The sequence below is a fragment of the Pararge aegeria genome, chromosome 25 (assembly GCF_905163445.1).
Source record: "Pararge aegeria chromosome 25, ilParAegt1.1, whole genome shotgun sequence".
In the NCBI taxonomy this organism is placed as follows: domain Eukaryota; kingdom Metazoa; phylum Arthropoda; class Insecta; order Lepidoptera; family Nymphalidae; genus Pararge; species Pararge aegeria.
The window spans coordinates 10,648,130-10,661,022 of NC_053204.1; the positions used below are offsets into that span (position 1 = coordinate 10,648,130).

Sequence of the window (12,893 nt, forward strand, 5' to 3'; positions counted from 1 at the left end):
ATAAATCGGAATACAGAAAATATTTTATAAATATAACATAACATGAAGTCAGTTATGTAACCTATCTCGTAATTGAAGTTTATTTTATTAAACTTGATACATATTATAACACTAAAGTGTCAAAACAGACCCAAAAAACAAATAACGCGTACTTACAATAACAGTCATAGTTAGGCCGTAAAAAGTACTTGTAACACACTATTGAAAGCCACGTAAGAAGATGAGATGAGAGAGATGAGATTTTCCATACTGTGAAGTAAATCAAACAATCTTTACAAAATATTTTTCAGTATCCCGAGCTATCTGTACTTATCTGTCCATAAGAAAACTACATTTTATTTACAAAACTACTTTAACTGTACAGTGAGTTGTTTTTTGGGGGTACATGCTTCTCTGCTTTTGGAAATTTTCGTTTTTGAACAGTCTTATTTTAATAATTTACGGTAGTCACTTTTTTTGCAAAGCTGTATACGATTTCCGGTTTGCTATAATAATTCATGTCCTTCCAGGCGCTTGTTTTCTGGAGGATATATCTATAAAGTACGAAAGTAAGAAAGAATTCGCGAGGTAGTTGCCTGTGTTGAGAATCCCCATCGCACCAATTCTGAATTTTGTATTGGCATCATTATTCACAGCTTTGATATTTTTGAGATAGCTATTAGCATGAAATAGATTAATCATTCGTTAGAGAATACAGGAAATACACGACTAAGAGCTTTTTCATTTTTAAAAACCTTGAACATTTTATAGTTTATATATTCTGTCAGTATCTATGTATCATTTGAACTTTGTAAATAAAGATAAAGGAAACCCCTATCTATCTATACGTTGTTGTGGAAGTACATTCGACATAAATCACTAAACCATTATAAAATAGCTTCATTAAGGACAAAAAATGTGTAAAACAAATCTTTGTAGATAATGCAAGCTATTTATCTATACAAATAAATAACGTAAAAAGTGTTATTCTGAAATTACTTATTCTTATCAAACTCGACATAGATTTATTTACGGAAAATCCAGTAAAAAATTTCTTTCAACAAAAAAGAACGATTTTCTGCTTTAAGACGACGAGTGACGTGATGATATAGTTTAGTGGTTTATGTACAATACAATTATTCTTCGGTAGATATAAAAGTTGTAAATGAAAAAAAAATGGAATTATATATGGAAAATATTTAAGTTTTTAAATATTAAAAGTTATACAATTATGAATGTTGTGAAATCATAAAAGTTTTGTTTGAAATGAATTTTGAACAAAATGAAAACATAAGTTTTGAATTATCATTATATATAGACGCGAATTTGTATCAATATTCACAGCATATCGTCATCGGGGTGATCTTTCTCGTATATTTCCTGTAGTTTCTGTTGATTTTTGACTTTCTTCATCTTGGCGTATATAGAGGCCGCCTTGTAGTTGATTGGCCCGTAATCTTTGAGGTCAGCATCCGCGTAAATGAACTGGTCGTCTGGTCTGAAGGCCTGGGAAAAACATCAACATTACTATAACTGTATTATAACCATGCTACTGCTCTTGTTTTAATATAACAATTACTTCAATGTTTGTTTGTTTTTTCCATACTATGAAAATAGTAAAACTTATAAATTTTTTATTTTATCTATTGGTCGCTAATAATATATTTAATTATTCTTAAAATAAACTAAAATCTCTATAATGTATACTGCGTTAAATAGTAATGAATGCCACGCGGAAATGAGTAAACTCTATCTATTATAAAATAAGAAAATTTTAAACCGAATCTGAAAATACGAGAATAAAAATTGAAAGTTAAAATAAAAATTGTTCATACGTTACTCATTTATAAAGCACATAAAATTAAATAACAATTATTAAAGTTATATGTTAAATCTTTTAAACATTACAATATACTCTGGCTAATATAAAATTAGATAAAGAAAGAAATGTAAATTATACGTAATATTACTTAGGTACCTACTACGAACTTTTCGCAAAAAAAATTAGACATTGTTAAATTTAATATGCCAAGCAGTTAGATTAACAAAAATAATAAGCATAATCATTGCGAAGCGTTAGGGTGCTCTTTAGAAAAATTTGGAAAATTACCTTTTTTAAAAAATGTACGTGTCGCTCTTGGCAAAGCGTCCCTAAAAACAGAAAGACAAACGTCACGACACTTATTTTACCATGCTTTTTGAAAAACAAGTATTGTATTCAGGGATATCAGGAACAAAAGGTAAATTTTACACATGTTGGTCGAATTCAATAAATATATTTTTTGTTAATTTAATATTTATTGTAATTATTTCATGTCTTCCACGTCTTTAATTAATTATATCATAAAACCTTATTAAGGTTGTATTTAATAAAAGAGATTTACAACAAAATTTTGGGCTTTTATGACGGCGTTTGTTTATTTAATCTATACTTACTAATATTATAAAGAGGAAAGACTTTTTATTTGATTGTTTGTTTGTATTCGATATACCCGATTCCGGGCATAGCTATATTTTATATCGATAAACGAGCAATTCTTGTATATACATAATATATATATAATTGGAATCGCGGACTCCCAACGATTTTCATAAAATTTAGTATACCAACAGGGAGTTTCAGGGGCGATAAATCGATCTAGCTAGGATTCATTTATATTGGAATCTCGGAATCATTTATATTGGACATATTTTTAAATCGACTCATTCGCGGACGAAGTCGCGCGGGTCCGCTAGTAGTATTAATACGAGTGTTAATAGTCATTCAAAATTATAAACTAAATATTATTTAATTAGTGATTCTTTACTTTCAAGATGTACTTATAGGTGTGAAACAAAAAGTTTATATGAATAATATTATTTATTTTAAATAAAACCAGAGTGAAATATAAATTTCACATTTTGTTCCGTTAGTATTTAGTTATTATATTATGTTGCTGAAACAGTTGTTTATAATTGTAAATTGTATAGTACAAAATAACTTAACCTTAGCGCGTGCTAACCGTGCAATCGTAATCTAAACTAATCGCAATTTTTGACTTCATAAGAGACTTCGTACCGAATTTAATAAAAAGTTACAAAAAAAAATTTATGCGCAGTTATGTCATAGCTTGGTGGCTCGTCTTAGTCAGTAGGGTGGTAACTAGCCACGGCCGCAGCCTCTCCCCAGACAATACTAGAGAAAATTCAAAAACTATAAATTTTCCACGTATCGAATTTAAGACCTCCCACTTATAAAACTACAGCGCTCAGCATAGCGCTAGGGAGATTGACAAACAGCAGAATTATTCATTTAGCATAGTCATCTGCACCACTTTTTATATGTAAGCACTGGTTAAGAGGAGATATAGTTAACAAGTGTCGACATTAAAAGAACCCAAGACTCCAACATCTTTTGGAAACCAACCTCTAAAGTATTGTTTTCTTTTAAATAACAATAAATTTAATAGAAAAAAAAACAAGTATGGTTTGTTATGTGGACGTAATAATTATGGTTCAAAAGTAGATTGATTTCAATAATTAAGATAAATGTGTGAATTCCGTTGTATATCAAGATATTCATGAAATCCTCAGAAAATGGGACTAACTAGGCACATAATAGGTAATAGACATGATATGTAAAACCGCGGAACCTTAATTGTCCACATGCTTACTGTTCTTATTTTTGTTAGTAATATTTTTGTATACAATTGTAATCAATTATGTTGGAAAATATAAAATTTATTTCTATATGTCAAAAGAAAAACACAATTTTTTTCGAAATATGGTTAAAAATGCCATAATAATGACTTCAGTTGTATATATTTTATGGCATATAAAATAAATCATAGCATGTAGGAAATTGATTCTTGATGAATGAGGTAAAAAGTTCCGCATTGTGGACTGAAAAACCAATTATATTAATGCCTCGAAAGAAATAAAATTTGTCTTGCATGTTAAGTATTCTTCTAACGGCGTGACAGTCTTAGGTTTATTAAATCAACGTTTAGGAATAGTTATTTACTCACCTCTAAACATCTATTTCATTAAACTTCAGAGTCGCGTAGTCACTTCTCTGCTGACTACTTTTTCTTTGGCTACTGGATACGTTATTTTTATAACTAGTATTACTTTCTTTAGCACTATCACTTCCTATAGTATACGTATCGTATAAATGTCTATTCGAATTGACTGTGTTCTTAAATTTTAAATTATGATTACCTAACGCTAAATCTGCGTACACTAATTTTTTATGTTTAGGCCGATCTTCTTTCGTGCCCATTGTATTAAAATTTGAGTTATAACTATTATGCTCTGGGCCTAAGTTTCTTGTTGAATTTGATATGTAGTTCCCTTTTAGTAGTTGCAAGTAGGATTTTCTTTCTGAATCGTTGTATTCTGGTTCCGGGTAGTTAGGTTTCTCATAGTTTTCGTACACACCCACGCAGGATAGTTTTTCTCTTAAGCTTTCGGATTTCTTCAATCGATTCAGTTTTTGGCTGTTCTTTTCTCTCGTTCTGTTTAATGTTTTTGTATAATACTGCGTTTCTGGCGGTTGGTATATCATTGGACCTATCGTGTTGTTGTAAGACCTCTCTTGGTCTACTGGAATTCTTTTGTCTACTCTAATTGGTTGGAAATAACAGAAACTGTGATGCTTTTGGAGTGGTATTTGGAAGTTTTTCTTATTCTTCCCTTTTGAACTTATATTAGTAAAGTGGTTTCTTTTTTGAAGATATTGCTGCTGTAGTATATTAGTATTCTGAAAAGGGAGAAGTTAGTTTTGTTAGTAATGTTAAAAACACCAAAATGATGAATGATAAGAAAAAAATGAGTAAAGAAAACATACAAAGCGCTTATACCTGTGTGGTTTCACTATCATTAGGTAAACTTATTAGTACGGAATTACTACGTTGTACTACAGTTTTTTTTGGTACTGGTTTCTCAGCTAATTTTGGTATTTGTAAGGTTTTTGGTACTATTACTTGTTTCTTTGCTAGGGTTACACGGTTTTTTCCTTGGTCATTTAGTTGGTTAACCACAGATCTAACTAGTGAAGTTGACGGTAAAGTTATAGATGTAGTTCTTTTAGGTGTAGCGCCAATTATATTAGGTTTTGTAATCTCTTTTTTTTCATTTGCATTGTTTTCATTTTCACCATCAGAATTTTCATTATGAATATTCTTTAGGCTTGTGGTCCTCATTGGTACACTTACTTTATTCTTGTTTTCATTTCTTTGGCTTCTAGAAACGTTTTCTTCTGACTTCGATGATCTGACTGGTGCATCAACCGTGTCAAATGCTTTGAGATAACCAGTGTTTATTAATGGCATTGATAAATTTACGTAAACGTGATCAGTTTTATAGGGTGGTGCCACTGGAGATATTTTAGTTCTCGGAGCTGGTATCGGTCTATTCAAAGAAGTAGTAGATGCATTAATTTGGTTGTTGCGCTCTTCACAAATTTGTATAGAGTCAGTTAGGTTTTCAAATTCTTCAACACCGCTAATATTTGATTTCAAATTAAGCGATGACGGATAATTCTCATAAATATTGTCCTCTGAATCAATTTTATCATTATCAGAATCTGATGTATTCTTATTATTGTTAATTTCATTGAAATTTTCACCATATTCTGTGTTAGGATAAAATCTTTCAATGTTTCTCTTTCTAACTATTCTCATTGACTGAAATTTTGGTGGTTTCGCCCTTACGTTTCTCGTGTTTAATGAACTGAATTTTCTCGATTCTGGGTCAACTATTTCTTCGTCGATGGTTGGAAATTGTTTGAGAAATGATGCTTGCATTTGCGGTAAGTAATGATTTAGTAGTACCGTTTGATGTAATGGGTACATTTGCTGTATTGGTGATAAGACTGGTATTCCATACGTTGGATATTGTGAATTTGAAGTAGGCATTGGATAGCTTATAGCATTCTGCACAAACGGTGGACATACAATCCTCGGTGTGAACGAGGGATTTGTCGTCAATTGTTTTTGTAAAGCGTCAATACCTTTAGACGCTTTGTGGTTAGTTTCTACGATTCTAGGTTGTATCGCTTGTATGGGCTGTTATGTCATGCCAAAACAAAACATGAAAAGAAATAATACAAAATTAATAAAAAAAAGCAAACAAAATACAACAGTATGATAAGAATTGTTCAATAAAAAGGCCAAAAAATGGTTAAAAAATAAGATGCTTTAGTATAAAAACAATGGTTCATAGAATGAAAATTTTCATACATTGTTATCCTATCGCTCACCCACAGAATTTTTACTAGATCGCGGTACAATCCACATATAGTAGTAATCTACTACTACTACGATAATAAAATTTTATTATGTTTACAAAATATTTGGTACATAATTTATGAAAATGTTCATTCTCTTATCAGTTTCTTTGATGAAGCCACATTCATTTTTCTAAACATAGTTATCATTTACCTTATTAGGAGGTTGTTGTAAGCCGTGGAACGGAAGGTTCTCGTAGAGACCAGGGTTGTCCGCTCCAAGATTCCCATTCGCTGCATTATCTACGCCATTCGTAGGTGGGCCTGTGAATATAAGTTTTTCTATTATTTTATTTACTTCATAATGTAAGTTTAGTGTATCCATACAGTTTGCTTAAGTTAATACCTTGCCTATCCTAAAGCATATTGCTCTAACCAGCTTGTTTCTTTAATACTTTTAAGTGACGATGTGAAATGGTGATAACAAAAAAAAAAAACAACCGGTGTGGGCTTCTTCTTAAACCAGGGCGCGTTTGTAACCCTCGTAGCTTTAGTTTTAAGTTGACGTAGTTATGGCCATCAACTCACTTCTATGTTATATTTTACATGTAATGTACGCATCAAAGTGCCATAAATGTGCCTATTTGAATAAAGAAATATTTGATTTTGACTTGGAAAGTTGAATTTACAATATAAGCTAAATATTAATAATTATTAATAAATCAAAGTAAATTAACTTCTTTTAACTCACTTACAGTATACGCAATTATTTTCATAAAAGTTCTTAACTATTTCAGAAAAATAATATACTATTTTATAAGTAATATTTTATTCGATGTATTTATTTAGATATGAGTTAAAAATAAATCGAATGGAAAAAAAATATTTTTGATCTTGTTTCTGTACTGTACACAAACTAGTGCACAAAGCTTTTAAGTTAATAGTTTAGAACTATATAGCTTATAATACTTGATGTTCGGTAAACATAAATTACGTGCAAGTGTAGTAATAATAATTAATAGTTATGACGTAACTGCACTTTTATTAGGTGTATGCGAAAATGTGACAAAAGTCAATGCAAGCTAAGATATAAAATAGCATGCTGTACTTACTGTCACCGGGTTTTTTTCTTTTCCTAGTGTTTCTTGAGTGTGGCTTAATCGATTCAACATTAACATTCCCAGTGTTCATTCTATCAGGCCTTTTAAACGATACAACTAAAAACATGCCAGTAGTCAAACAAAATGCAAAATGACGTCGGTTAAAAACATGCAAATTAGACTATAGAAAAAAATATAGCAATATTAATTGCAAAGTTATTAACGAATGAGCATTCAAATGCAAAGTTTATAACTATCCCAATTCAGTTGGACACAAAACAAATGAAACTAAATTTAACAAAAATGATGTGTTACTTTCAAAATATTTTAAACTTTTTAGTTTTGAAACACTAGATTATATAATTTTTGTCATAGTTCTGATGTGATACATTGATTAGTATGATATATCAGTTCTTGAAGTTTTGGTATCCATAATGATGCCACGGAACACACCAGATAAACCAAAACTTACAACGGTAGTACATTGTAGCGAATGGGTTGTTTGTCTTGGAATTAAAGAGCGTTGCATCGCGTTTAAGAAATCCACCAAAAGTATTGGATACAACGGAATTGGTACAATATAACGAGTTTAAAACTAGCCACATGTGCAAGATAAAAGCTAAACTTAAAATATCTTGTATGTATATGGCTGGTTTAGTAAAATAAACAACATAATCGTGCAGCAAAATTTTAAGATATGTTTTTGAAGAGTGATGTGTAAAGTAGCTATGTATGAGATGATATTTGTATGAAAGAAATAAAAACAAAAGTAATAATTAAAAAAAAAACTAAAAATTTAAATTCGTAATCTAATAATGTTTATAAAATAAAATTAACTGACGAAACTTGCTGCCACAAGAACTACTGAAATATAATCTCACACTTTGTACAATAGTACAATTTCTTAGAAGTTGTGCTTTTTAAACAAAAATAACTACCTCCTTCAGTGACAATCACGTTTGGAGCTTCACTTTGAAAAAAAGAACGCAGTCTTTTTCTCGGTCCATAGCTTTTACTCAACGTCACTAAAGAAACAGCTCTTTCATTAGACTTATTAATCTTCTTATATTTACCACTACTGTCATCAGATGAGTCACTTTTACGTCTAAAATTTTTCAAAATACCCGAAACACTTTTTTGATGCTTTCTAGGCTTTCCATTCTTCTTTGAATATTCAATTTTAGGTGATATTTTGGGTTCTTCGACATGCCTATTTCTTTCGAGCAATCCCAGATTGCTCTCTTCTTGGCTATCAATTTGAGTTCTGTTTTGTAATCTTGCTTGATTCTTTGGACTAAGCGTGTGATTAGAATTAATATGTACTAAAACACCAGGCTTCAGGGGCCATTTATTAGGTGTCACTACAGTTTGTACCTTTTCACTTTCATTTTTAGGTTGAGCCTTTGGCGTCTGTGCAGTATTTTCGTTTTGACTAACTTGATTACTGTTTATAGTAGTTTCTAATTGCGTTAAGCTCATTTGTAAGCTGCTGGCCGATTTTTCTTTCAAGGTCATTTCTAAACTATGCGGGTAGCTTTGTGAATCGACGAGTCTAGTTCTATCCGAGGATTTTGGGCTGAATGATAAGTTAATGCGAGGCGACAAAGCAGGTAAAGCTTGCGATATTATAGATTGAGCTATGGACACTTCGTTTAGACAGCTACCATCCGGACTGTTTAAGAAAACATGAAAAACGGACTTTAGGGGTTGCAGATGATTTGTAAGTTGAGGTCATACTTCAAATAAAAAAAAACATTTGTCTCATTCTGATTATGTAATCTCAATCCATATATTAGATACAAAAGTGATGGCTAAAGTTAAAAAGAATTGATTAATTATGTTTACAAATTAGTTTATCATTATTACAAAATTTAGTAGAATAATATGAATAACGACGATTGTGAAATTTTTGTGACACTAAATCAGAATGTAGACAAATACTGAAATGAGGATAACAATATAGTTAATAATTATAGTGTAGCAAACATAGTATAGATAACAATAATAGATAAACAATAAAAAGTTACGTACCATACATAGTATAAAATATACTTTAAAATAGAATAAACAAATACTAGAAGAATGCTTTCCTAAATGTCCATGCAGTGAGTAAAGAACACTCCATTTCAAAATCACTACAAAATTTTTTATCATCTACGAGTAAACGGTAGTCACACACAAAGTCCCCTTCAAATGGTAAATGCATAAGATTCAAATGATAGCAGTAAAAACACAAGAAAGCATTCCCCATTCTATGAAGAATAAACAAGAATGTTAATTATTTTGTTAGTATGTATACCTGAAGTGTTTATAGTTGTCAGTCGCAAAACATCTGGTGTTAGAGCGGTTAGGAACCTACGCAGGAATATATAATTAACGGCCTAGTACTTAAAATTGTTATTAACATTTAGCACATCAAATATTAAATATGCTTTTATATACTAAATAAGCGTTTCAATATTTGAGGTTATAAAATATCAAAATAACTGTGTTAGATTGTTAAGAGGATGCCAAAAGTTAACATGCTAAGAAAAATAGGGGATTAAGTAAGCCCTATTTGTTTCTATGGCTAAGAGGCCTTTGGTCCAAGCATTTAGCAAAATCACAGCCGAAAACTCAAACTATACTCACACAATTCAATATTTGGCCAATTTTATTAATTAATCGTTTGGTCTAGTTATTATGACAATAAACGTATTATAATGAACATTATTTTGTTCGCTTATAGAAATAAATCATATGCCTTCTTTCCATTCACTTTCAGATATTTAACAAGAGTATTATAAAATCTGTTTTACAATAATTTGGCATTATTTACAAGCACTCCATTGAATGTAATGTGGTCAGTGAAAATTTGTATTGGCTAAAAATGAATTGTGTGGATGGCCAAATAAATTAATTGGCATCTTGGGACCTTGAATTCTTTGTTGACCACGCTTAAGACCTCTTGGGTACAATTAGTGGTGACCTGGTCGGAGGCATGGACAAGGTATGCCAAGAGTCTGCTCGGACCAAGGGCGTAGCTGAAAATATTAATAAGAAAAAGGAAGAGATACAATAACTATTGTCTAATTTAGGTACTCAAAATAAAGTTCTATATTTTAAAAATAAATAATTAATAAGATAAAATAAATGATATATAAAATCGACTGATAAAGTACTAGGAATCATAAAAATAAATAACATATAAAAAATAATAGTCTAATAAAAAAAAATGGAAGGCTAATGAGATAAATTATAAATATTTCTGTAAAAATAAAGATAAATAACAAAAAAATGTTGGGATTAATTTATTGAACATGCAACGATTTTCATTTTCATCATACTCGTATGTTGTGTTAGAATATCAAATTTAATAATTTACCAATTGGATTCAATTACAAATTGTGCTGTATCATCACTTGCATGTAGAATAAAATTAATTAACATTATAACTATTTGGGGACTTAATAAATATAATTAATCATTCTCATGAAAGATTAAATAAAAATAAACAATACATTATTTTACTTACTTCTCACGCTCCTCCAATTCAACTGGGTTATTGTCTATATTTTATTATGTTAGTCCATTTAAGTCCATTTTAGTGTTAAGAAGGCGGCAATCACGAAAACAAAAACAAAACAAAATCAAATTAATTAGTAACAGTAAAATAAAAAATCATAGGTGTAATTGAATTTATGATTGTAATGATGATATATGAGCTATTTTAAACGTAAGGTGAGTTTTATAACATACATTAATGTTTATCTTAAACAAATTCTTCACTCTATTTTGCTACGGCCAAACCAAAGTGTCCAACCAGTGTTTGCGGTGGCATGCTGATTTATAACGAATCAAAACACACGGTTTAAAAGAAAGACCTGTGATTGGTCGCAAATAGGCGCTAACTTAGGTTTAGACGTGAGAGTATAGAGTTGCTTCTAAACTGATCATACATTACAAGATGGTATGCAAGCAATGCCACCATCAGTAACCTACTAGAACTGCGTCTTGATGACATCATCGGCGATTCATTGGCTGGTTATATAATTGAGTCATACAAATCACTTTAGCTCACTTGTAATGTAAAATCAGCAGGATGGTGTTGGATCACCAAAGATTACAAACGAAGATGTGGTTTGACGGAGGTAAATTATAGCAGTGTTTTAATTTTTAATATCATCAGTGTACGATCTCTACGATAGCGTTATTTTAAAAACTGCGTGTAGAAACGCGTTCAGTTCACATCTGAACTTATGGCAATTGCGATTCGAATTCAATTGATTATTAATTTCGTATGTGAGATAGCAAAATATTGTGGATTGATATTAAATATGAAAACAATGCTAAAGTTGTGTGTGTCAGGTTACACCTACGATTGAAATCTTCGACATAAAATGTAGAATCATCAACACTGCGTGTGATATACAAACTTACATTTGGACTTGGCCCGCATCCGCCGGCAGATGCATATGATGATGATGCACAGGATCACGGTGATCACCAGGATGGCCAGCGCAATACCTCCGATAAGCAGGAGCTTCTGACGGTCACGCCACCATACTTTATTACCTGAGAAGTAAAGTATTATTTTGATGTAGGAAGCTGTGAATGTCCAAAATTTATTTATTATAAGCTAGCTTTTACCCGCGAAACTTTGCATTTTTTCGGGATAAAAGTCATGCCACAGACTATGTCACCCATAAAATATCTCTATGCAAAAATTCACATCAATCCGTTGCTCTGTTACTGAGTTATTGATGGACAAACAAACACACTTTCGCATTTATAATATTAGTAGCTTCTGCCCGCGACTTCGGCTGCGTGGATTTCAGAATTAAGTCTAACGTTTCGCTCGTTAACAATTTTCAATTTCTCCTCGGGAACTACTTAAGGAATCGGGATAAAAGTTTGCCTATGTTCTTTTCCATGTCAAAGGCTACCTGCGTGCCAAATTTTAACCAAATCCGTTCAGACGTTTTTGCGTGATTGAGTAACAAGCATCAACACTTACTCATTTATCATATTAGTAGTACTTATAGTATGGACGTGTGGATAGGTCTACATTATAAGCGCTATTGTAGCTTTAACTATGTTCATTTTTAGTGACTTTACCACAGCTTTAGAAGGTAGATTCTACAAAGAAGAAGCCAACAAGAAACTCTTTTCAAATATTAACATTTTACAATTATTTTTTTATTTTGTAAACGGAGCTGACTGCTTCCAAGCAACCTGGTCATTCAGAATTTCATCAGTTGTATGGTAACCTCGCCGAAAATTTTATCACATTGATCCCGAGTGACCTGCGGAATCGTGTTATAAAAGCTGCTCAACCCTGCAAATGAGTTCTGCACATTTCACCGACGATATATAGATATAACTTTTATGTCCATTTCTCGTTAGTTGATTGATTATATCAGCTTCTATCCAGTAGGTTATGTTAATGCTACCATCATCATCATGAACCCAAACCCATTACCAGTCCACTTCAGGACACGGGTCTACTCTAAGAATGAGAAGGGTGTATATGGCCGTAGTCTCCCACGCTGGCCAAGTGCGGATTGGCAAACATCACACGACGTTGAGAACATGATGTAAAACTTTCATTTCCTGAAAATAATTCC

General features: G+C 31.4%; 1 protein-coding gene across 3 annotated transcripts in view; it reads right to left on the reverse strand.

Moving 5' to 3' along the window:
• Positions 1 to 1,225: 1,225 nt before the first annotated feature.
• Positions 1,226 to 12,893, reverse strand: part of LOC120634864 (hemicentin-1) — a 254,924-nt gene continuing 243,256 nt past the window's right edge. The window contains exons 21-25 of one of the 3 annotated variants that reach the window (XM_039905704.1): positions 11,707 to 11,841; positions 6,402 to 6,511; positions 4,821 to 6,026; positions 3,987 to 4,720; positions 1,432 to 1,485 (exon numbers count right to left, since the gene is read on the reverse strand). In XM_039905704.1, the coding sequence (XP_039761638.1) occupies positions 3,989 to 4,720; positions 4,821 to 6,026; positions 6,402 to 6,511; positions 11,707 to 11,841 (2,183 nt within the window). In that variant the 3' untranslated portion in view covers positions 1,432 to 1,485; positions 3,987 to 3,988. Of the gene's footprint in view, positions 1,486 to 2,089; positions 2,131 to 3,986; positions 4,721 to 4,820; positions 6,027 to 6,401; positions 6,512 to 11,706; positions 11,842 to 12,893 lie in introns of all 3 variants that reach the window. The other 2 variants (XM_039905706.1, XM_039905705.1) reach the window with 2 other exon arrangements.